Source organism: Mesoplodon densirostris, chromosome 19, assembly GCF_025265405.1.
Source record: "Mesoplodon densirostris isolate mMesDen1 chromosome 19, mMesDen1 primary haplotype, whole genome shotgun sequence".
Taxonomy (NCBI): Eukaryota; Metazoa; Chordata; class Mammalia; order Artiodactyla; family Ziphiidae; genus Mesoplodon; species Mesoplodon densirostris.
Window position 1 is genome coordinate 15,575,317 of NC_082679.1, and position 27,147 is coordinate 15,602,463.

The window sequence follows — 27,147 nt, forward strand, 5'->3', positions numbered from 1 at the left end:
TAACCACCATTTTACTCTTTGTTCTTATGAATTTGGCTTTTTTAAGATTCCATATATGTGATAACATACAGTATTTGTCTTTTTCTCTCTGATTTTTCTTGCTTAGCATAAAGTCCTCAAGGTCCATTCATGTTGTGAAAATGACAGGATTTACTTCTTTCTCATGGCTGAATAATATTCCACTGTGTGTGTGTGTGTGTATGTATGTAGATATATATATATATCTCACTTCTTTTTTATCCATTCACTGTTGAAGAGAAATTAGGTTGTTTCCATATCTTGGCTATTGTGAATAACAATGCAGTAAACATGGGAGTGCATATATCTCTTCAGTATCCTGTTTTCATTACCTTTGGGTATATACCCAGAAGTGGGATTGTTGGATCATATAGTAGTTCTATTTTTTTTTTCCTTTGGCCGTATGCGGGCCTCTCACTGTTGTGGCCTTTCCCGTTGCGGAGCACAGGCTCCGGACGCGCAGGCTCAGTGGCCATGGCTCACGGGCCCAGCCGCTCCACGGCATGTGGGATCTTCCCAGACCGGGGCACAAACCCATGTCGCCTGCATCAGTAGGCAGACTCTCAACCACTGCGCCACCAGGGGAACCCTATTTTTTAACTTTTTGAGGAACTTCCATATTGTTTTCCTTAGTGGCTGTACAAATTTACATTCCTACCAACAGTGTGTAAGAGGTTCCTTTCTCCACATCCCTGTCAACACTTGTTATCTCTCGTCTTCTTTATGATAGCCATTGTAACAAGTGTGAGGTGATGTGTCAATGTGGTTTTCATTTGCATTTTCCTGATGATTAGTGGTGTTGAGCATCTCTTCAGGTACCTGTTAGCCATTTGGATTCCTTCTTTAGAAAAATATCTATGTAGTTCCTCTGCCCATTTCTTTAATCAGATGATTTATTTGCTATTGAGTAGTATGAAATTCCTTATATATTTTGGATATTAACCCCTTATCAGATATATGATTTGCAGATAGTTTCTCCCATTCTTTAGGTTGCTGTTCATTTTGTTTCTTTTGCTATGCAGAAGCTTTTAAATTTGATGTGGTCCCACTTGTTGATTTTTGCTTGTTGCCTTTGCTTTTGGTGTCCTATCCAAAAAACTGATTACCAAGACCAATGTTGAGGAGCTTCTTCTACATGTTTTCTTCTAGGCATTTTATTGTATCAAGTCTTATGTTTAAGTCTTCCATTCATTTCTAGTTAATTTTTGTTAGTCATGTATGATAGAGATCCAAATTCATTTTTCCGCATGTGGTTATCTAGTTTTCCCGATACCATCTGTTGAAGAGACTATCCTTTTCCCCATTCCAAACCAAGGGTGCTTGGCTCCCTTGTTGAATATTAGTTGACCATATATGTTGGGGTTTAATTCTGTGCTCTCTATTCTATTCCACTGGGCTATGTATCTCTCTTTATGCCACTAGCATACTGTTTTATACTATATAGCTTTGTAGTATAGTTTGAAATCAGGGGGTATGATGCCTCTGGCTTTGTTCTTCTTTCTTGTATTGTGTTGACAGTTTGGGGTCTTTTGTGATTCCCTACAAAATTTAGGATTGTTTTTTCTATTTCTGTGAAAGATGCCACTGAAATTTTGATATGGATTGCATTGAATCTATATATGGCTTTGGGTGGTATGGACATTTTAACAATATTAATTTTTTCAATCTATGAACACAAGATATCTTTCCATTTGTTTGTGTTTTCTTCAATTTCTTTCAACAAAGTCTTATAGTTTTTATTGTAGAGATCTTTCACTTCCTTGGTTAAATTTACTTCTAGATATTTATTGGTTTTGATACTATTGTGAATGGGATATTTCTTTTTCAAATGTTTCATGGATATTGTATAGAAATGCAACTGATTTCTGTTTGTTGATTTTATACCCTGCAACTTTACTGAATTTGTTGATTAGTACCAACAGTTTTTATGGTTGTCTGGGATTTTCTATATATAGAAATTATATAATCTACAAATAAACCCTTTTACTACTTTTTTTCTGACTTGGATGCCTTTTATTTCTTTGTCCTACCTAATTGCTCTAGCTAGGACTTCCAGTACTATATTGAATAGAAGTAGTGAGAGTGGGCATCCTTGTCTTGTTCCTGATCATAGGGGAAAACTTTGAATTTTTCACTGTGGAGTATGATGTTAGCTGTGGTTTTGTCATACATGTCCTTTATTATGTTGAGGTATAGTCCCTCTATACCCAATCTCTTGAGGGGTTTAACATATTTTAAATTTTTTTATTTATTTATTTATTTTTGGCTGCATTGGGTCTTCATTGCTTCCCATGGGCTTTCTCTAGTTGTGGCGAGCGAGGGCTACTCTTCATTGTGGAGCACGAGCTTCTTATTGCAGTGGCTTCTCTTGTTGCAGAGCATGGGCTCCAGAAGCACAGGCTTCAGTAGTTGTGGCTCATGGGTGGTAGAACACAGGCTCAGTAGTTGTGGCCCACGGGCTTAGTTGCTCCGTGGCATGTGGGATCTTCCTGGACCAAGGCTCAAACCCGTGTCTCCCGCATTGGCAGGCAGATTCTTAACCACTGCACCACCAGGGAAGCCCCCTCTTGAGGGTTTTTATCATGAAAGGACATTGTATTTTGTCAAATGATTTTTCTACATCTATTGAGATGATCATGTGATTTTAACCTTTTATTCTATTATTGTGGAGTATCATATTTATTGACTAGTGAATGTTGAACCATCCTTCCATTCCAGGGATAAATTCCACTTGGTCATGATGTTTAATCCTTTAATGTGTTCTTGAATTCAGTTTACTAATATTTTGTTGAGAAGTTTTGCATTTACATTCATCAGGGATATTGATCTACAGTTTTCTTTTCTTGTCCTTTTCTGGCTTTTGTATCAGGTTAATGCTGATGTGGTAAAATGAGTTTGGAAATATTCCTCCTCTTCAGTTTTTGGGAAGAGTTTGAGAACAATTGACATTAATTCTTTAAATGTTTGGTAGAATTTGCCAGTGAAACCATCTGGTCCTGGGGTTCTCTGTGTTGGGAGGTTTTTAATAACTAATTCACTTTTTTTAACCCATTATTGGCCTGTTCAGATTTTCTATTGCTTCCTAATATAGTCTTTTTATAGATTTTTAAAATTTATTTATTTATTTATTTATTTATTGGCTGTATTCTGTCTTCGTTGCTGTGCACAGGCTTTCTCTAGTTGCGGCGAGTGGGGGCTACTCTTCGTTGCTGTGAGAGGGCTTCTCATTGTGGTGGCTTTTCTTGTTGCAGAGTACAGGGTCTAGGCGCACAGGCTTCAGTAGTTGTGGCTCATGGGCTCTAGAGCCCAGGCCCAGTAGTTGTGGTGCACGGGCTTAGTTGCTCTGCGGCGTGTGGAATCTTCCTGGACCAGAACCTGTGTCCCCTGCATTGGCAGGCGGATTCTTAACCACTGCACCACCAGGGAAGCCCCTCAGTACAGTCTGGGTCGGTTGTGTGTTTCTAGGAATTTGTTCACTTCTTCTAGATTATCTAACTTGTTGGCATATTCATAGCAGTCTCTTATGATCCTATGTATTTCTGTAGTATCAGTTGTAACATCTCTATTATTATTTATTTGAGTCTTCTTTTTTTCTTTGTATAGCTAAAGGTTTGTCAATTTTGGTTATGTTTTTAAAAAATCAGCTTTGGTTTTGTTGATATTTCCTATTGTTTTTCTGGTCTTTATTTATTTACTCTGATCTTTATTATTTCCTTCTTTCTGTTAAATTTGGGCTTAATTTGTTCTTCTTCTTGTTTCTTGAGGTGTGAAGTTAGGTTGTTTATTTGAAACTCCAGTCTTTCAGTGAAAGAGGCCTACTTGCTCATCTTAAAAGCTGCGGCCTGAGGGGTATGCTTCTAATTTAACACATATATAGGGGTTAACTGCAATTCTCCCCAGAGACCAGGACACCAGTTGGCCCCATCTTTATGCTCTCCCTCTGCACCTGCATGCTGGAGTCTTCTTGAAAGGAGCTTGTGCACAAGTCTGGCACCCTGGTTATGGTGGCCACTGTCCAGAGGACACATTCCTTATAGCCTGACTCTGGTGGCCAGTGGTGCTTGTGTTCATGGGTTCAATGGGATGGTAGCAAAAAACCAAAACAAAACTAAGCAGTTCTTAACTGGCTATTCCTCCAGGGGTTAATACAGAGGGAGCAGACAGAAACACCCACCTCCTAGTCTTCCCCAGAAGAGGTATATCTGCTACTTTTTTTTAAATTTTAATTTTTTTGGCCATACCATGGGGCATGCGGGGTCTTTAGTTCCCTGACCAGGGATTGAACCTGTGCCCCCTGCAATGGAAGCGCAGAGTCTTAACCATTGGACCACCAGGAAAGTTTATATTTGCATACTTTAAAAGCTGCTGTCTGGCCAACTTCTTTAAGATGAAAGAAAGGGTGCTAATTAGTAATAGGAAAACATATGAAAGTATAAATCTCACTGGTAAAGGTAACTATTTAGTTAAGTTCAGAATAATCTAATGTTGTAACGGTGGTAGGTTAATCACTTATAAATCTAGTATGAAGGTTAAAAGACAAAATTAGTCTGCTGCTTCTGCACCAAGCCCTGGAATAATAGCCACAGTGATTCTTCACAAGACTGTTAAGAACTCTTTCTTAGTTCACTATCGTCTTGTGAGTCTTGTGGACACACCTCATTGGCTTACAGAGCTAGATATTTTGGGGGTCTCTCTCTCAGGTGGAATTCTTAAAAGTTAGGGTGCCAGATATGTGGTCCAAACCTTTTACCCCTCAGGGAGAAGCTGGGAGTTGGGTTCTCTCTTGACTGTGTGTCACTGTGCCAGCAGTGGGGTTTATGGCGAGTTTGTGTCTCAGAATTTCCTACCTGTTTCACTGGGGATTTTTTCTCATTTTCCTGATATGTAGGAGTCACTCAGCTCTTTTCTGGATTTCTTTCAGAGGGAATTATTCCATAGGTGGCTGTAGATTTGGTGTGTCTGTGGGAGGTGGTATATTAAGGAGCCTCTTATGTCAACATCTTGAACTCAAACCTCCACTGGCTTCTTAATCTGAGTCTACCTTTTGAGGGGGCTGAGTGAGCAAAATGTGAGTGTGACAACCGGACTAGAGGCTTGAGTATAGTAGGAAATGCTCACTAATCATTTTCAGTCCTCTCTCTTAACACCCAGTTCTGTCCATCCCACTGCTGCCTAATAGAAACTTTTCTTCCATGGTTTCAACCATCTTGGGTCCAAGTATTAAGTCCCCTTGGTCTGGAAAGTGAGCATGGGGTTTTCTCATTCATTCTTATAGATCATGTTGTGGCAAGTCTGGATTTTTCTCCTCCCAAAAGCTATTTATGGAAATCACTATAAGCAAGATCATAAAAGCGTAGGATAGTCTGTAACATTTTTATATCATGTGACATTGTGTGCTGGGGCTTCTGAAGAGGCCAAGTATAGATCACCCCATTTCCTCCCATGAATTGTTATTCAACTGAGATTTGGGACAAAGTGTTAAGACATATGGAAGCTAAATATTGCCTTTATTGTAGATAAAGGCAAATTGGAGGATGGTTCATGTGGGAGTCCAATGAGATTCCTGACTGGACTCCAGAAATAAATAGACTGGCTTAGTGAATCATGACAGTGGAAAAAACAGACTCTTAATACCCAGTCCCAAGGCGTGGCTTGGGAATGCATGCTTTGTGCTCTATGCAGACAGGCAGATTCCACAGCAGAAGAGAAAAGAAGCAGGGCCAGGGCAGTATAGGTTTAATCAGAAGACAGGAAACTACACAGTAACTGAAACAGGTAAGTTTAATATAAAGAATTATTAAGCAATAATAGTAATTATATAGAGCTATTTTTATATACTGTTGAGACGGAAAGGGACTCAAGGGTCTCCGGGGCTGAGGCAGTGTACCTAAGGAAGGACCAACTTGGAAGGGGAGGGGTTCATACTTCATGAAAGATCACCGATAGCAGAGAAGTTTGCTCAGTTGCTCAGACCCCAGATATGATTTACACCAGGCAGTGAGATGAGCAGAAGCTGATAGACAGACATGTAGAGGGAGTTGGGGCATCACTATGGACACTACTGGAATGTGGAGCTATAGAGGCCTCCCTTTGTAGGTACCTAGCATATATCCATGTAGGGCTTGGGCCAGGACAGCTCCTGGTAGCTGTCAGCTGATAAAGGCCAGGTACTGGCTTGCTAGATGGCTGGCGGCATGAGGCCCCCAAGTGTGCATCTGTAGGGCTTTAGAAAGGGTATAGGTAGTAGAGCCCTGGCTGGGACACAGACACATTTGTTTGAAGAGCTTGGCTATGATGTCTGTGACTGAGTAAAGAACTAGAGAAAACACGGTGGCCAAATGCTGGAGAAAGCTGTGCCAGAAAAGCACTTTGTACTGGAGAAAACTATGGAACCAAGCAGTAGAGAAGAGAGCCTATTTTCAGGAACTTGGAGAGAGAGCCACACTTGAACCAAGAACTCCTTCCTGCTGCATTGTTTCTCCAGCACCCTCTAATGACGAAACTAAACATCATGCTAGCTGGTGAAAGAAAAAATGTTTAAAAAGAAAGATCTCTTCTCACAGGTCAGGCAACAAAGGGTTAATTTGGAGCTAAGCGGCAATAAATTCTCTAATCAGCTATTTTGCTCCACCTTTCCAGGAGTGAAATAAGAGGTAAGGCAAGAAGCCAATATTTAGGGAAAATCTCTCCTCTTGAAAAATGGATGAGTGGGAAAGAAGCATTGTTCACTAACGTTCCCCAGGTTTTGTTCTGTTAACGGGTATGGCCAAAACCCTCTGGAGTCAACAATTTATTAGTATAGCCTTGCTTGCATCTTCCTGAGACCACTGCCCCACTACCAACCCGTTACTTGGGGCATCCTTTTGGACTGCTAATGAAAATGTATAATTTTCCTCCAGAAGTCTCTGAATTGGGTCATTCATAGCACATTAGTTTAATTAACCCCAAGGTCTTGCTTTGCCCAAATGCCAACAATCCTGTGACAAAGGTTCTTTGCCTGACCAAACTTTAGTCAGATTCTTGAACCATCTCCTAGGTCTATCTGTGCACTTATTATGAAATCTAGATGTAGCAAGAACTCTGCTACAAGTCAGCTGAACTAGAACCCTCTACCCTTGACATCTGATCACTCTTGATATCTGATCAGGTTCCTCATCATCCACCATCCCCCAAGTGATGATGGATCATGCTGGCCTGCCTTCAACAAGAATCCTGTTAGGTTGATTTAGCCAGAACCACCCTTACCCCTGATGTTTCCTCTGAGAATTTTTCATCCACTGACCCTCATCCTGTTCCCTGGCTATAAATTTCTACTTGTCCATGATGTATTCAGAATTGAGCCTGAGGTCTCTTTTCCCCTATTGATATAGTCCTGAATAAAATGTATTTTTACTCTCTTAGCTACTGTTCAGCTCTGGTTTACTACATCAGTCTATAATTTTTTTCCATCCCAAATTATGCTTAGTTCTACTGTCTAATAAAACCCATCACAGAGATTCTGCAATAAGGAATAATGAAATACCCAGCATAAGATATACCTAATTTGAGAAAATTTTCCTTCCACTCATATTTCCTGTTTAAAGTCTAAACTAAAACCACTCAAAAGTTAAAGTCCAAAGTAGTGAACATTCAAAAGAGTTGAATCTGAAAACTAATCCTGTTGCTCCTTTGAAATAGTCCTATGGCTGAAAAATATTCCATTGTGTATATACCACGTCTTTTTATTCCATTCATCCATTGACAGACACTTAAGTTGTTTTCATATCTTGGCTATTGTGAATAATGCTGCAATGAACATGGGAGTGCGGATATCTCTTTGAAATCCTGTTTTCATTTCCTTTGGATATACAGTTGACCCTTGAACAATGCAGGGGTTAGGGGCACAAATTCCCAACGCAGTTGAAACTGCACCAGCACAAAGGGATAACACTTAAGGAATATGAGAGAATGCTTAATGAGAAATGGAAGAAAAGAGAGGATAATTTAGATTCACATAGATATACATGTATCTTATTTGGATACATTACCTCACAAAGTCAACCTATGGCATTTATAATCTTATCTCAAGACCAACCTTCAAATATGCTAATAAGCCGTGCAGTGCTATAGTTGTAGTAGCATAGTATTATTCTGAGTTTAAAAGAAATTGATATATTTGAAAGCAGCCTAAGGTTTGTGTTACATACTCATTTTTTTATCACTATTCAAAAAGAGAACTGCTTTCTATATGTCAAGTTATTGTGGAAAGGAATCAAAAATCCTCAAAAAGATTTGCTTTTAATAAAAGAATTCTGTTTAGGTCTGAGATCTCCGTTTTCAGTGCCATTTTCCTGAAGGAAACAAACAAACTAGAGGTGGGGGAAACTGAATGACTGTGGCAGCTTAGAGAAAAAAATAGTCTGAGTTTAAAACTCAGGCTGAAATGCAAGAGTTGATGTTTTATTCAATGGCATACAAAAAAAAGTAAGAGTGACATGTTTTCCTCATTTAAAAAATGTCAAATTTCTAATGCCAATACTGGTTATGTGGACTATTAAAATTTCTGATAAATGTTCCTGAAAAACTAATTATCTCTAACAAGTCTGTGCATTTATTACTAAGTGATATGATCCTTAAATGTATGTGATTCAATCACCTGTTGCAAAATCATGCTATAATCTACTGTGGTCTCAGTAGAGACCACACAGAGATTAGTGATATGACATTTGAGAGTAAATTTAAATAACCAGATTTGTTACCATTCCAATTTTAAAAATTCATATTTTATAGTAAAGATATGATTGTAGAAATTTCTTCTGTAAAATATCTGCATCTAACTGGGAATGTGAATCCACTATAACATGTACTCCATATAGATTCCCTACTCCTATCCCTATCTTTTTTAATTTTCAGAAGTTTAAAAGAAACAGCATAAACAATAGACTAAACTCATATACTATTACAATTCAGAATTAACTAATATTTCGTTTTATTTACTTGGAATCTTTATTTCTTTATAATGAGATAGATATTTAGATACAAAACTGAAGTATCCTTTAACTACCATGTTTGGCCCCATTTCCCTTCTACTGCCTTTCTTTTTAGAGACAACCACTTTTGGGAATTGAGTGTATTCTTCCAATCCATTCTTCATAGTTTTACATAAAAATGTTCACCCATAACCAATGCTTTAATACTAGTGTTGGTTAGTGTTGATTTAATTCAAATTCATACAGGTATAATTATAATATATTCACTTCATTTGTTTTCACTCTACATGATTTTCATCTTTCTCTATTAATACATATAGATTTAATTTGTTATACTTAACTACTAGAGAATATTATACAGTGTGACTGCATCACATTTTATTCATCCATTTCAAAAGTGACAGACATTTGTTTCCAATATTTTGCTAATATAACTCATGATGCAATGAACATAAAGGTACAGGACTCCCTGGGTACATGTATCAGTTTCTTTGCTATATGTATGTATACTTAAGAGTGGGTATTCTGGAATCTGTTTTCGAAATTCTTTCCTACCCTGAGGTTTGAAAAAATTCTCCTATAAAATTCTTATATTACTAAGTTTTGCTCTTTGCATTCTAATCTTCACAACACTTTTGGATTTTTAAATAAATACTTTAATGTATAACAACAGCAAAGATCTAATATTTTTCCATATGAAGAGTCAATTACCCTGAGACCATTTTTTGAATCATCCAGATTTTCCTACCAACTTGTGATTACCACCTCTATCAATTGCCAATTCCCCATGAAGATATGCATGTTTCTGGATATAATATTCTGTCACAATCTTTGTTTTCTATTACTGCATCAAAAGCAAATAATTTTGATTATACATGTAGCAAAACATATAACAAAAAAATGACAATTCTGTCTCTTAATTTCACATCTTAATACCTCGCATATCTTTGTCTGAATGCATCAGGTAGGCCTTCCAGAACCATGTTGATTAGTGTCCATGACTGGATCCTTACTTTAATGAGAATGCTCCTAAAAGTACAGCAGGAACAATGTTTTTTTGTGGGGGTCTTGGGGGTGTAGGTTTTCATGATACTGTGATAGTTATTAAATTCTCAGTATATTACATTTTGAGCTGTTGCTGAAGGATTTTCCACATTCATGTGACTTTACTGTAAAATGAATTTTCTGATATACTGTTTAATATGAATTCTCTTGAAGGTGTTCCCAAATTCAAGGCGTTCATAGAGTTTTAATGAGTATGAATTCTCTGGTGTCTAATATGATGTGACTTCTGGCTAAAAGCTTTCCCACATTCATTACACTGATAAGGTTTTTCTCCAGTATGGATTCTCATATGCAGAGCAAGAGTTGAAAACTGAGAGAAGGCTTTCCCACATTCGTTACAACCATAGGGCTTCTCACCTGTATGGCTTCTCATATGAACAGTAAGAGATGAGCTTTGACAGAAGGCTTTCCCACATATTTTACATTCATAAGGCTTATCACCTGTATGAATTCTCACATGTACAATGAGAGATGTGATTCGAGAGAAGGCTTTTCCACATTTATTACATTCATAGGGTTTCTCTCCTGTATGAATATTGTGATGTTTAATGAGGTACTGCTTCTGCCTAAAGATTGTTCCACATTCATTACATTTATAGGGTTTCTCTCCAATATGAATTTTCTCATGCTCAGTGAGGTTTGATTTCCCACTGAAGGCTTTTCCACATTCCTTACATATATAAGGTTTCTCTCCTGTATGACTTCTCTGGTGTCTAATGAGGCTTGACTTCTGAATGAAAGCTTTCCCACACCCTTTACATTCATAAGGTTTCTCTCCAGTATGAATTCTTTGATGGATAATGAGGTTTTCCTTCTGGCTAAAGGCTTTTCCACACTCATTACATTTAAAGGGTTTCTTTCCACTATGGATATTCTGATGTTTAACGAGGTATTGCTTCTGGCTGAAGGCTCTTCCACATTGATTACATTCAAATGGTTTCTCTCCTGAATGAATTTTCTCATGCTCAGAGAGATATGATTTGCCACTGAAGGCTTTGCCACATTCCTTACATACATAGGGTTTGTTTCCAATATGATTTCTCTGGTGTTTAGTAAGGCTTGGCATCTGAATAGAAGCTTTCCCACATTCATAAGTTTTCTCTCCAGTATGATGTTTTTGATGAGTAAGCAAGTTTCCCTTCTGGCTGAAGGCTTTTCCACATTTATTACATTTATATGGTTTCTTTCCTGTATGACTTCTCAAATGTAGAGTAAGGGATGAGACTCGAGAGAATTCTTTGCCACATTCATTACATTCATGTGATTTCTCTCCAGTATGCATTTTCTTATGCTCTATGAGGTTTTGCTTCAGGCTAAATGTTTTTCCACATTCATTACATTCATAAGGTTTCTCTCCAGCATGAATTTGATCATGCTGAAGGAGATCTGATTCAGGCTGAAGGCTTTCCAACATTCTTATCATGCACAGATACCTTCTCCAACAAGAACTCCTTAGTATCTCTTGACATGTGACATGGATGAAAGCTTTTCCACATTCAGTAAATTCATATGGATTCTCTCCAATAGTAATTCTCAGCTATCTAACAAAGTTTAATATATGATGAAAGACTTTTCACATTGGTTATCCTGTGATTAGCTGATTACAAATTGGGATGAAATATAGCATCCTCATTATATTCTTAATGGTTCTTTCTTAGACAGCTTCTCTCATATTTAAGTGTAAATTAAATGTTCCAACTCATTTAAACTGAGTCCCATACACAGAGGAGTAGTCTTAAAGAATCAATGTCTGTGCTCAGAGGAAATACTTTTCTGCTACCTAAGTTTTCTGAGTTTTTCTTTAGCTGTGTTTTCACGGAGAAGGATGAGACTTAACCCAGAAGTCTTTCCTGTTGTGTCTTTATTTACTTATAAATTTCCCAGGCCTTTTCTAAAAAGGAGTACAAAAAAATCATCATTGAAAAGTTAATAACTGTAAAATATTTAATGCCTGGCATGTAGTAAAATTCAATAAAGTAGCTATCATCATCATCAATATCACACTTGTAAATTTCCCACTATTTTTAATAAAATTTCAAAAATATGCAATTTAAAAATAGACTCTTTATTTCAAACCTAACCTACCAGTATAAAAGAAAGCTCAAATGCAAATAACATCCATGGGTGTATGTAGCTTAAACTGCTTTTAAATGAAACAATGTATACTTTATAAATCAGTAAAGTAAGGGAAAACATAAAGAACAGGTGACAAACAGGATGAAAGACAAACACGTAACATTTGGAAAGCCTAGGATGAAGGGCTAAAAAATAAAATGATAGGAGTATTAATAAGGGATATGTGGTTAAATAAGATATTTATTTCTACATTTTCCTGAAACTCCATTAAAATGACAATACGGGATGAAGGGCATTACTCATAAAATCTAAAAGGTTGAGGAGACAACAGTGAATAGAAGTATTAGGAAATCTTGAAAGGAAAGCAAATAAAGGACTGTAAATTAACAGCCGAACTGAGTGACTTAAATAAAATGCTAGCAGATGAGGATGCCACTTAGAAGCAAGGTAATCTGTGACACAGCTGTCAACAGAAAGGCACTATAACTGGAGACACTGCATGAGAGTGGAAGGTGGGGCTTATAAAATGAAAGGAGCAGCTGATACACCCAATTCTCCTAACTGGAAAGAAATAGGAATTTATTATCCAGACAAAGTACAACTGAGAAACTCCAAATTTAGTGATGACAGGGAAAGTAGATGAGAGTACCATACTGAAAGAAGGGGATGAGTAAAAGTTTATATATAGTATAGGCTCCCAACTTCTTTCTTCTGCTAGACTCTAAGAATGCTAGTAGTTGTTAGATAATGGAAGGGTTCTTGTTTGAAAAAATGAGCAGATCATGAGAACACCTATAGATACTGACATTTGGAGTCATATAAAAGAAAAACTTAGATATCTGACTGAATGCTGCACAGTGAAGCCCACCATTTTACAAGACCCACCCATGGACACAGAGATTACAATAATCTTTCTGGCACCTCAATGTATTAACGTAGAGTTAAAGATCACAAAAATTGGACAAAAGCCATAATGTGAAAGATCAAACAAATAAGAAAAAACAAGGCAAGGAACAGAAGAGCACATACATATAATATGTAATTAGTATCACAGAAAGCTAAGAGATTATATAGCAATGAAATATTAACAGGATTCTATAAATAAGTGCTTTTGGAAATAAACAGTATGGTGCCAACCTTAAAAATTCAATAGGTTGGGGCCTCCCTGGTGGCGCAAGTGGTTGAGAGTCCGCCTGCCGATGCAGGGGATACGGGTTCGTGCCCCGGTCTGGGAGGATCCCATATGCCGCGGAGCGGCTGGGCCCGTGAGCCATGGCTGCTGAGCCTGCGCGTCCAGAGCCTGCGCGTCCGGAGCCTGTGCTCCGCAACGGGGGAGGCCACAACAGTGAGAGGCCCGCATACCGCAAAAAAAAAAAAAAAAAAAAATTCAATAGGTTGGGAAAAAAATTCCAGAATATCTCCCAGAATAAAAAAATAAAAGGAAGGAAGGGAGAAAGGAATAAAGAAAGAGAGTAATGACTGGGAAATTAGTAGTTTAGTGGAGGAATCCAGGAGGTTCAAGAGAAAATATGAAGCACCAGAGAAAGGAGTTTCAGAGAAAATATGAAGAAAAATGAATGCAGGAAATTTTCTGAACCCCATCTTTCATATTAGCATGTTGATAATGATTAAATTGATTACATTTAAAATAGGTAAAATAGCTGTATAAAATACGGGAATAAACACCAACAGACACAGTCAAAAGAGTTGAAAGTGGCTATCTATGTGGAACAAAAACTGCGGGTGAGGAAGAATGGAGCAAGCATAGCTATAATCCTATTTGACTTTTAAAAGCCCCTATTTGTTATACTTACAGAGATCTTGAAGACTTGGGCCTTTTAACTTGACTCAGTCTATAATTGTATAATAACTATAGACAGGGCTCTTTTTATCTACTTACAACTGAGTTTCACATGGGCTAAACAGCAAAGTACACATATATTTAATGGGAAAGAAAATATGCCAGAAAATAGCCATTTTTGCTTCCAAATCTGATTTTGATCTCTATTTTGATTATTGATACTATCATTTCTTGATACAGAAACTGTCACTGCCATCAAATTCAATTTTCATTTATTTTTCTCCTTTCATTATGCCTGATATACTGGCACCCAAGCTCTTTTCTTGTCAAGAGCACTTTCCTTGGCCTCTCTCTAAATCCTTTCTTTTATAACTGTTTTCCATCCACTCACTGCAAACCTTGGACATTATCCTGATCTATCTGTCTTAAAATTATATCCTCATTTTCTTATAAATCATTTCAAGAACTGATTAGTAATATGCTGCCACTCATCAGTTCTATAACTTCCATAACTAGAAAAAATACCTCAACCCTCACTGCATACCATAAGCAAAAATTCACTCAAAATCAATTAAAGACCTCAGCATAAGCATTAAAATTATTAATATAAAAGAAAAAATGGTAGACTTCATCAAAATTAAAAACTAATTAACGCCCTTCAAAAAACACAGTTAAGGACTTCCCTGGTGGCACAGTGGTTAAGAATCCACCTGCCAATGCAGGGGACACGGGTTCGAGCCCTAGTCCGGGAAGCTCCCACATGCCGCGGAGCAACTAAGCCCGTGCGCCACAACTACTGAGCCTGTGCACCAGAGCCCATGAGCCACAACTACTGAGCCTGTGTGCCACAACTACTGAAGTCTGCACACCTAGAGCCCGTGCTCTGCAACAAGAAGCTACCGCATTGAGAAGCCCGTGCACCATGACAAAGAGTAGCCCCTGCTCGACACAACTAGAGAAAGCCTGCATACAGCAAGGGAGACCCAACGCAGCCAAAAAAATTTTAATTAATTAATTAATTAAAGAAAAGAAAAGAAAAAAAAAAACACAGTTAAGAAAACAAAAAGGAAAGCCATAGACTGGGAGAAACTAATAAAGGGCTTATATCCAGAATATATAGAACTCTTGAAACACAATAATAAAAAGATAAACAATTTAATTTTTAAAATGGGAGAAAAACTAGAGTAGACATTTCACAAAATAAAACATCTTATTTGTGCTCAAGAATGCAGACAAGGATAAAAAACTGGCCTTTCTGCCAATAAGCTTCAATGTATGTCTTAGACATCAAAGCGAAAAATACAAATCTAACAGAGTATATACTTAAGATCCAAGTTGCTCTGGAGGCTACAATAGAAGATGGAGATACAGAGATTAGAGAGATTGGGCTAGAAGTGAGAGACAGTTTAATAAAAATGAAGTTCAAGGTTGACCAGTGGATAGGATTTTGATAGATGGGTCACTGCACAATCAACAGCAAAGGTGCAAAGAATTTCATACATATGAAGGGGGAGGTGAGAACAGTGCAACCGTTACTATTTAAAGCTAGAATAACAATCATAATCACCAACTGTGCAGTGAAGGGAAGAGGGAGACTGAAAATATGTATTGTAAAATGTAGAAAATATACATCACTCCTGGTAACAGATAGTAAACAGATATTGTCTCAAATCAAGGATGCAGACTAAGAAAATTATGAATATAAAGGCAACCATAAGAAAAAAATATAAAGTTTCCAAATTTTCAGGAAAAAAAGACATATATTCAAAACAAAGAAAGATCCTACAGCAAAAGATACAAAAGATAAAAGATGAGGCAGAATTTAAAACAGTTGGGAATTCCCCGGAGGTCCAGTGGTTAGGACTCCATGCTTTCACTGCCAAGGCATGGGTTCAATCCCTGGTCAGGGAACTAAGATCCCACTAGCTGTGCCGCATGCCCCCCTCCCCAATTAAAACAGTATATAGGATAAAATCAGAGAATCAATACCAACCATATTGTTTCTGTCAGTAAGTGCAACTAGAATAAAAATAACTATTAAAAGAGCTATGATAGGATCATACAGAAAATTCTCAGGCCTCAAACCAGACCTCCAGAATCAAAAAACCTGTGGGTAGGGCCCAGCAATCTGTATTTTACAAGCCCTTCAGGTGATTTTGATTCATGCTAAAGTTTAACAACTGATATAGCAAAACCCCCCTAAACTATATATATACAAGATATGAATCTAAAACAATATATAAGAAATGGTGAAAATAAAGACTAAAGATAAAATAAAGAAGATAATCATGAATATATAAAATAATCCAAGATACAAAAACACATTAGCAACTGAGAAGACTACCTCTCTCAACCTAGGAGATCAAATCCATGAAATATGCAAACATATAAAAAATGGGAACATGAAATAAAAATATGCACTTATTTATAATATAGAGCTAACTAGTTTATTCTGCATCTTGAAAATAGATAGCGAACCATCTTTTAAAATGCTCAGAGAACATTCTCAAAATCCGTCCACACAGGAGGCCTATAAAATCTCAAATATTCCACAAAGTAGAAAAGGATAGATAAAATACTGACTAAAAAAAAATATAAAGTCATAAATTAGAAAAATGAAAATCTTTCACATGTAAATTCCAAAATCTATTGGCTTGAACAAACTCTTTGGTCAAAGAAGAAATTAAAATAAATTGTGTAATGTTCAGAATATTATTCAGAATACAATGTATATCAGAACCCAGAACCCACAGAACACATTTGAAAATAATGCTTGGAGAAGTTTTAGCATAAATGTTTACATTATTTTTAAAAGAAATAATCATAATAAACATTCCAACTAAGGAATTACAATAAGGAAAAGTAAATAAAAGAAAAACAGAAAAATTAGTAAAGATAAGAAAAGAAATTAATTATTACAAACAAAAATAGAAGTAATAATAGATTCATGAGTTGATTCTTAGGGAAAAACTAAAAGAGAATAAAAGCAAAATTACAAAAATAAAAAATGATTATTTGGAAATAAGGATTGTAGAGATTATTTTGCTCAACCCTACGCAAATAAATTTGAAAACGTAGCAAATATAACCTCTGAAAACTGAGGCCAGAAAAGACAGAAAATCTAAACAGAAAAATAAACATAGGAAAAAAAGAGATAATCATTCATACGTTTCATCATCCCAAAGTCCCAGGTATACATGGCTTAAGATGTGAATTTTACTAAACTTTTAACGAAGTACAGTAATACTATATATTTAAAATTTTCCAATTCTTAAATTCATTAAATTTGCAAAAGCATGATGCTCAACAGATCAGGACTAAGTTCTGTATTACTAATAAGCCAAAAGAAAACACAATAAATTATGTCTCTTTGGTAATTAAAGCCCCTTGTATTTTTACAGGGATTGTATCAACATCCTTCACACATACTTATCAAAACTGAATTTTTTTTTTAAAACTGAATTTTTTAAATACATCTTTAATGGAGTAAATTGCTTCACAACGCTGTTAGTTTCTGTTGCACAACAAAGTGAATCAGCCATATGCATACATATATCTCCCAATCCCGTCCCTCATGAGCCTCCCTCCCACCCTCCCAAAACTGAATTTTTTATACTGTGAAATGACAGTCCTGAACTGAACTAGGCAACACTGTCTGAATACCAGGCAAAATGGTCCTTTCAACCAGCATTTATCTTATGGTTTAAAAAGTATTTTCAAAGTATAAATCAAAATGCTCTAATGCCAAACAAACTGCTATAATGCCTGAGTTGAGTAGTTGCAACAGAGATCCTATGGCTTACAAAGCCTAAAAAACTTACTACCTGGCCCTTTACAAAATAATTTATTGACCGCCCCCCCCAGAGTGGTGACTGCTCTCTCCTCTACCAGGCTGGAACCAGGATGCATTGTTGATCCAGCTTCAACCACAACTAAATGATAAAGAGACACCTGGAAGAAATCTGGATCTTAAAGTACCACAAAGACCAAAGCTACCATGCAAATTTTGACTACTCACCACATAACTGATATGTGACCAAGAAATGAATTCCTACATTCCTTAAACCAGCACATTTTGGGGTTTATTATAGTCACTTAGTTTTACCATGATTGATAACACTTTTTAGTCCAGTTTCATTGCTTTACATATCACGTATCTGCAGATGCCAACTCAACTCAGGCACTGTAGCTTGAAGGTAGTCTCAGACCATAAGAAAATGAATGAACTTTTTTACAAAAACACATAGTAGGGTATAGTTGCTAACCTCTGCTCTTAACAGGTCACCATTTGAACAGAATACATTGAGTTTGCTTAACATTTGAGCATTTTGATATATGTTACAACTCTTCTCAACATAGCAATCACAGTAATCTTGTCACAGTCAAATCATGTCACTGCTCTGCCTGAAAGTCTCCTTGTATACTCATAAAACATTTAGAAGCATACAATGTTAATAATTGCTGCTTCCAGGGAGCAGAAATGGAGAACTGAGAGCCAGGAATAAGGAGACATATCTATTCTTTTAATTTCTATCAAGTATATGTATTAGAGTTTAAAAATAATAGTACTATTTCTCTTTAAAAGTAACAGGGAATTGAACTAGTAGGAAGTCAGCACTCATTTCCAGGCCTGCATTATTGTTAAAAAGCAGGAGGTGGAGAAGAGTTATACTATGATATCTGGAGGTAAGAAGACAATAAGGAATAAGGATAAGGGGGTAAAATTCAACTCTGAGGTATATAACGATAGAAGGAGGGAGAAATGATAGTTAAATTTTAAAGAAAAGAATCTACGTGCTAGTTTTTGAAAGATTACAGATCTATAATCCTTGGCAAGAAGGACTGAATGAAGGAAAGGAGTCTAGGCATATAGGGAGAAGTAAAAAATGGAGAATGTTAGTGAGAGGGAGAAGCACGAAATTTAGACTGTAGAAGTCATAAAATTGAGACTGCAAATGAGGTAGAGAGGCTGGCGTCCAGAATAGAGGTTAGAGAGGCACCCAGTCCTCCACAATCTGAGAAAAGAGCACCAATCCAGGAAGAACAGGTGGAAATGTTACCTAGGAATCTAAAGAATTCCTAGCAATTTTCACTCCAAAGGATGCGGGCTGATAAGAAAATCTCCTCAAAAAAAGTTTCAGGGGCTTCCCTGGTGGCCCAGTGGTTGAGAGTCCGCCTGCCGGTGCAGGGGACACGGGTTCGTGCCCCGGTCCGGGAAGATCCCACATGCCGTGGAGCGGCTGGGCCCGTGAGCCATGGCTGCTGAGCCTGCGCGTCCGGAGCCTGTGCTCCGCAACGGGAGAGGCCACAACAGTGAGAGGCCCGCGTACCGCAGGAAAAAAAAAAGTTTCAGATGTTGTAAACTTACTGAATAACTGTAATGAGCTTTTATTCCATTCATACCTGCTGGGTTCTTCCTAACTCACCTGGAGAACACCTCCTTTACATTTCTTCCTCAATCATTCATTGCTCTTCTTGTTTGAATTGGTGACTTTAAAATTCGAAATACTAACATAGGACTTGGATGTTATTGTTGAAGGTCAAAGCAGCATCCCAGAATTCAGGCTGAGCCCTTAGACCCTCAAAGGAGTTGAAGGATAAGGAAAGTGCAGCTCCTGGGGATGCACAAAGCTGGCTTGTGAAAAAGAACAAAGTAACGCTGACCCTTTGGCTTAGAAACTGGAGCACATACATACATGTGAGCACATGGAAAAAAGAGTATTTGTAATTTGCATCTCAAGCCAAACTCATCATGCCATTTAAAGGCTCCATGCATTTCAAAAAATGGGAAACAGAAGGTATCGTATTTTCAGAAGTTAGGTTATACAGAGAAACTACAAGACTGAGTTGCTAGAGTTCTCTAGAATCACAACCTGTACGGGTACCTTTGAGCAGGTGTCACTTGTAGCCTTGCTCCTGATTGAACAGTCACAGTCACACTTTTGAGTATCATAACGACACTTTTCTCATAAATGTGAAGTCGCCAGCCTTGAGTGATATGGATAAAATATAAAGGAGTGACTCTGAAATAATTCATGAATCAGGGCTCTTAAAATTTTTAGAAGCCTAATATTTTACCTAGGTTATGTTACTCTAGGAGAAATTAAATATTTTAAGCGTCCTATAATTATATGGTCATTCAATTCATTGGTTCAGCAAACATATATATATTTCTCACTTATTATGTGTATTGAAAAGACCATGGTCTCCAATTTGTAATGGGGTATGACAGATAAAAGGATCATACTTCCTCACAAGCTTGATCCAATGTAGTATGCTTAGAATCTGCCTGGACAGTGCTATGAATTGATGAAAACAGGTAATACAGAAGGGGGAAAGGATGGAGAAAGACATATAAGTATGACATTCTGGACATAAAGAGTTTGAAGTTCCTATGCAACCTCCAGATGGTGCTATTAGGCAGTTGGATATATGCATGAGGAGCTCAGGACAAGCCTCAAAGAGGAATGATCATTTGTTAGTCCTGCGTCAGCTGAAGCCACAGCAGTGGAATTTTGTTGCGCATAGAGTTCTTAGAGGTGAAAAAAAATGATCAAAGTCAGAAACCTAAGAACACTAATATTTAAGGGAAAAACAGAAACATAAGTCACTAATGGAGGGTTTTTCTTTTTTTGGGGGGGCGGTGTTGTTCCTTGGTTTTGACCGGAATTATAAAAATGAGAGAAGTATTATGGAACTCAAGGAAACGTTCAAGAATGAGGCAGTGATAAACACCTGAAAAGGAATGGAGTGAACACAGAAATCTAATTCCTCCATCCCAATTAAAAATGGAAGTGTACAAAACACGCAAGCAAAAATGTGATTCTTATCCGTGCCCTAGCTGCTGCATCCCCTCACAGCTATTTTTATTTTCTGTGTAACTACAAATATACATTCCTATCCCCACTTACTAAAAAAAGTAGTGTATTATACCAAATATACACTTTACTTTCTTCATGTAACAAAATACACTGCAGACTTTTAAAATCTATCTAACATATATATATTTCTATTTGCTCAAGTCTTCTTTTGGGTCTTTCATTAACATTTAAAAATAATCTTCATAAAGGTTTTATACATTTACTGTTTATCCCTAGGTGTTTTATCTGATTTGTTGCTATTGTAAATAAAGTAGTCTTCTTTATAACTATTACTGATTATTTTCTGTATGTATCAAAGCTATTATTTCTATACATGAATTTTTGTACTGTGGTACTTTTTCGTTTTATTGAAAAATATGTTAAGTGTGATAAAATACTGGAAGAAATTCTCTTTGTAGATAAAAGAAAAATTTGTTTCGCTACATTTATAAAGGCCATTTCGTTTGGGGGAAACCTGGTCAAATTAGGAGTCAGACTGCCATGCTCACTGACAAACCAGGGAGTCTTAAATCCGTTACTTGATTTCTGCACCAAAGACAGGACAACTTGCTTCCCAATTCCGTCCGTGCTGTCTGCACTAGTGGGAACTACCTCTTAAAGCTATTCCTTAGTCCAGGACTTCTCAAAGCAGCCTTACCAAAATTCCTTCAAAGAATTAAGAAAATTCAATACCTACAGGGAGTCTAGACAATCAATAACAAGTTTCCCGGAAATCTTTCCTCTTTAAAAAAAAAAAAAAAGGAATGCTGATTTTGTTTTCTACTCCACAATGAGTCTGCTTTTAGCCTTTTCCCTTTCTCATCTTTCACAGAAACGGATGCTCCAGAGAGATGCATCCTTATCATTATTTTAGAAACTAGAAAAGTGAGGTTTACATGGTACTACCCCACTAAGTTCACAATGTCACCCAAACTCACAACCTGGAACCACACAGGTTGCAACTCTACAACCCTCTCACACTCCCTCAAAACCTTTGTCACCCACCGGAGAACCCGCCCGTTTCCTTCTGTACCCCTGCCCCCATCCACAGAAGCTTTGAACACTGCACGTCACAGGAGGCGATTCCTCCCCTTCAGTTTCCCCAGCCCGGTAGTAGGCTCCACAAAACCTCCCTTACAGCCTCCCCGACCGGATTCCAAACCCAGAAACCCAGGTCCCGCAACAAGATATGCGCTTCGCAGAGCCAAAACCAAACTCACCAGCAGACAAAGACGACGAAGGCGAGCCGGAAAGCCTGCGCCTCCGCTTGCGCCTGCGCACTCCAGGCTGGCGAGCATTCCCAGAGGTCTCCTGGGTTCCACCAAGCTTGGGCTCAGTACCGGGCAGAAGCAGTCGATGTTGGCCGGCTGTCTCTTTTTTTTGACTGTGGACTACATTTCCCAGAAGTTTCAGTGGCTCGAGTCGGCTTTTCGAGTCAGCTTTCGCGCTTTCTCAGCTCCACCATAGTTTGTGGGACTGTCTTCCTGGTTGGGGGAGTAGTGTACGTAGGCCGAGCCTCAGGACTTAGGTAACACTCTACCTGTGCTAACTCTACCTCTGGAAGAGGGCAGTTGTGTGCCTTGGGTTATAATAAGCTCAGTTGAAGCACGCCAGGGTGACTCCAACTAGGAGCCACGGTGCAAGGCTACGCCAGGAGCGCCAGAAGACTCCAGGGCGCGATTCGAGGCTGGGGTGGAGTAGGGGTGAGGCAGGGAGTGGTTGTGGGGATCTCTTCGGCAGGGCTCAAGCCCAGCGCCATCTTGTCCCTCGCGAGTGCGGCTCTGAACTACATTTCCCAGAGATCGTCGCGTTCTCCGGCCGGCGGCTCTGAGCAGAGCGGTACGCGAGCAGGGTGTTAATCTCTGAACTGTTGGCGGCTGACGCCGCGCACGGCAGATTGGAGGTGAAATGTCCAGAGCTCGGGGCGGGGATGGAGACTGAGCATTAAGTCTGTTCAGGCGGAACGGACGGGGTTGGGGAGGGGAGTGTCGGTTACGAAATTGTGTGTGACTATGTGTCCCAGTGATGTGTGTGTTATTCTGTGTGTGATACCGTGTGTGTGTAGCTTTCTGTGGATGAATCTCCGTGGTATGATTGTTAATGTGTGACCGTGTGTAATACTGTGTGCTGGTGTGGGTTACCTGTGACTGTGTGTCCCCGTGGTGGGTGTGTGGATTGTTTCTGTGGAATCGTGTATTCCTCTTCTGTGCAGGCATAGGGAGCTTTGTTATTGTGCCTCTGTGACTGCGCCCTAGTGGGGATTGTGACTGTGTAGCACTGTGTGCGGAAGGAAGGGGGAGTCTGTGACTGAGGCTAACTTTGTGTCTACTGGTGGGTGTGTGACTATGCAGCACTGGATGTGTGAATTTGGGGAGACTGTGTCAGTTACTGTGTCACATGTAGTCATGTATGAGACACAGGATGGCTCTGCCCCTGTAAAAATCCTGATTCTTCTCTATGACGTTGAGGTTGAGATGGAAGCTCGGGTCTCCTCTGATAGCCTTCCCCTGGTCAGGGAGGGGCAAGTGAGCAAGGTGACCTTGTCTTCTGGACCTCAAGAAAGGTCTGTTGTCTCCTTTCCCCATCTCTGTTACCGGGCTCAATGGGTCTGTCCCTTGTGGTGCATAGCCAGTGAACACACCAAGTACTTTTGAGTAAAGCAGAAGCATTTATTACTTGTGACAAGTAAGGAGACAGAGAGCTAGCTCTCAAAGTACTGTCTCTCCAAAGCTGGACGGGGAAGTTTTAAACCTGGGGGGCATGCATAGTCCTGAAAGGGCAGGCATGGTAAAGAGATAGAGGTTACTCTAGGTTGCCAAAAACTGCAAGCAAGCAGGTGTTTTGGTTGGTTGTTTGCACTGTAACCTTTTTGAAACATATGGCGTTTGGAACTTTGCAATTTGACAGTTTCTGCAAAACAAAGCACACTTTGGTGTGCTTTAACCCCATCCTTTCCCTACTGCTGCTTAGCTAACATATCCTTCTCCAAGAGAGATCTCCAAGGAGGAGAAAATAATGGTTTTGACATCTAAAAGTCGTACATAAGGTGGCTTGGTATTTTCTCTTTGTTTGTAAAATGCTTTATTTTTTCAGGAGGTGATTTTTTTTCTTTCTTGGCTAACTCCTAACAAAGACTCATGAAGTAAACTGGAACCTACTATTTCTCTTTGGAAATATCTTCCTTGCATTCGTAATTTTTAAAATTAATATGTATGCTGAGTATTCTGATTTTACATATATGTAACCATGTAGATACATATATGTACACACGTATATATACACACATTTGTATACCTATATATATTTTAAATACTTTCATTTAAGTGACGTTGTAACTTCCCACATAATTGAAAGTTATTTGAGAATATTTTTAATATTAGACAGTGTTGTTTTTTCATGTGTGACTAACCCAATATCCATTCTCTCCTTTATTGCTATAAAAATGCGGATTTTTGATTGAAGGGGCAGTGTGCTCAGCTTAACAAAAAACAAATAGGAAGGGAATTCCCTGGTGGTCCAGTGGTTAGGACTCCCACGCTTCCACTGCAGGGGGCATGGGTTCGATCCCTGGTCAGGGAACTAAGATCCTGTAAGCCGTACAGCACGGCCAAAAACAAACAAACAAAAAACATGTTTTAGTTTCCCTTATAGTTGTAAACAAAAGCTGTTAGATTGGATTCCTTAGTTCTTTAAAGGGGTGGGGATGGGGCAGGCTCAGTGGGTATGTATTCTTTTGGCCTTCCTCCTTTCTCCTTCCTGCCTGGAAAGTGGATATAGTGCTGCATATGGAGCAGCCATCTTATAACCATGTATTTACTAGGAAAGGAAGCATAATAGAATTTACAGTATTGTATTAAATGAAAATAGAGGATTTTAAATGGTATATATTGTATGAAAGTTTTTGGTAAACAAAACAAAATTTACCTATAGGTGCATGAAATGTGTAGTAGCATTTTAATTCTTTTCATTGTAATGTGGACTGAAATAAAAACACACATGAGAACTGTGAGTTTCCGTTTTATTTGGGGACTTACTGAGCACTATACCTTGGGAGACAACCTCTCAGATAGCTCTGAGAAATTACTCTGAAGAGGTGAAGGGGTACACGCAGTTAAGGATACATCTCGGTAGAAGGTTACTGCCAGTCACGAGGAACAAATATCTCAAGTAATGATTTTACTGCTTTTCTAAGTATGGGAAGATGCAAGAATCCAAGTTCATTTAAAAATTCTCCTGAAATAATTCTAACTATCTAAAGGCCCATTTTTTCAGAGCACAGAGTGACTCATCCTGAATTCCTTTCAGTCAGTCAGTGACTATATGGCTAATGGCTTGATTCTTGTAGAACTGGATGGGGGACAATATTTTTTGTTTTACAATTTCCCCCTTTTGGTCATAAATTCAACCAAGGTTTGGGAGGCATTTTGTGACCAATTTGTCCCATGGTGCTAGGAAGGCTCATTCCTAGGTCTGGCGAGGATTTCATTGATGGGCCACTCAGTGTGCTATTACTGGACTAGGCATTGTTAATGGTAGTCATAAAAGTTTCTGTACCACCTGTCTTACTAGTCTGTTACGGTCTAGGAAATGATTCCCTCTTGCTGCTTCTTCCCATATCTAGGGTTACACTACTACAATCATTTTGATCTTATATGTATATGTAAAACTATACTTAGTTAATTGTTTCAGGTTGCTTAGTCATCATTATCTTTATTGGAGGCTCAGTCACATTTGGTAATGCAAAAAAACAATAATTTTATAAAATAGGCAGAGCATAAGTAATACAGCTAGTAGCATTGATAAGATCATAAGTAAGAATTTAAACCAAGAGCTTCCATTAGGTGTGGCCCAGTATATCCCCAGTCATCTGACCCAGTCTGTTCCTTACCAATTGCTATCTTTAAAGGTAATGATATATAAGCATTGTTCATAAGGCACTCAGCCCAATTTCCTAGTGTTATTAGGCTGGTTATCTTTAGTATGATTTAATGGTTCCCAACAAACAAATTGTTCCCTCAAACTTAAACAACCATAGCCTGGTATTAGCCATATAAACCCATCCCATGACTGAGGGAGGGTCCCTCCTAATAATCAGGAGTTTATATTCTTTCAATGAAATTAGCTCATTTCTCTGAGCTTGAGTAACTTTAAAAGAAAATTCATATTTATGTCCAGGGTCAGAGCAAGTATGATTGATTGGCCAACTGAGGGGGTCCCATCTAGTAATATCAACAGTGGCCTGAACAGAACTATAACTTCTTTCTTCTATAATAAATTTCCTAAGGACTATTCAATCATTGCCTTGGAGAGGAGAAATCCACCAAGGTAACCCAAAAATACTGGACATAGGTAATTGACCATAAGCCCAACAATTGGATTAAGTTTTAAACTGTATAGAATTTTGCCTGTAATAGAAAACATTTGATTCATATGCAGACGTCCAAGAGATCAAGAGAATGCTATAAATAATCATACAAGTCAGGTCTAGCATCTTGGGATAGCTCTCTATTTCTGATGTTGTGCTCTTGTCCTGGTGTGTCATTTCCTCTCTGTTTGAGCATTGTTTTAAGGTGAGTTTTAAGGTGAGTCCTCTACATAGACCAGTACAGTGTAGGGGCCCATTTTAAGTGGGAAATATGATTCTAAGAGTGAATTTCTTCACTTTTGCTGCACATCAACTAGTTTAAGGGTCCTTTCATCTAGGTTGGAGACAGTCCTTTAAATCAGGCATCCCCAATCCCTGGGCTGCGGACCTGTACTGGTCCGTGGCCTGTTAGGAACCGGGCTGAACAGCAGGAGGTGAGCGGCTGGCGGGCGAGTGAAGCTTCATCTGCTGCTCCCCATTGCTCCCCACTGCTCTTATTACTGCCTGAACCATCCCCCTCCCCCTTCCCACTCCATCCGTGGAAAAACTGTCTTCCACAAAACCAGTCCCTGGTGCCAAAAAGGTTAGGAACTGCTGCTTTAAATTATGCTTCTTCATATGTATATAATATCCTGGTTGTAGGTCACAGGGCATCTGATCTTCATCTAAAGAGAGACTGCTGTGATAAGCTTCAGAAACAAACCTAGAATGTCTTTTAATAATTCAATTAAACTTTTGTAATAACACAGCATAGTAACAAGGAGTCATCCAGGAAGTGAGTCTTAGGTAGTAAACACAAACCCTCAGAAGCAATTAACAACACTAGAACTTAACATACATAAAGTAATATCACTAAACCATAATTTTTATCTCTAAAATTATCCTCATTTCTACCAATGATAGTCAAATTAAGACTAATTGTTTGCAAAATAAGTTTGGTTTCAATAAACTTAGCCTGATTATTTACATAAGTGTAATTCATCCTACAGGCTC

The 27,147-nt window shown here is 38.3% G+C and overlaps 1 protein-coding gene across 4 annotated transcripts in view; it reads right to left on the reverse strand.

Annotated features, from left to right (window-relative positions):
• The window catches only part of LOC132480575 (zinc finger protein 14 homolog), a 219,344-nt gene that overhangs the window by 140,831 nt on the left and 51,366 nt on the right, over nucleotides 1–27,147 (reverse strand). The window contains exons 7-8 of one of the 4 annotated variants that reach the window (XM_060084873.1): nucleotides 11,131–11,448; nucleotides 10,241–11,058 (exon numbers count right to left, since the gene is read on the reverse strand). In XM_060084873.1, the coding sequence (XP_059940856.1) occupies nucleotides 10,241–11,058; nucleotides 11,131–11,448 (1,136 nt within the window). Of the gene's footprint in view, nucleotides 1–8,989; nucleotides 11,944–22,009; nucleotides 22,091–27,147 lie in introns of those variants that run through there. The other 3 variants (XM_060084872.1, XM_060084870.1, XM_060084874.1) reach the window with 3 other exon arrangements.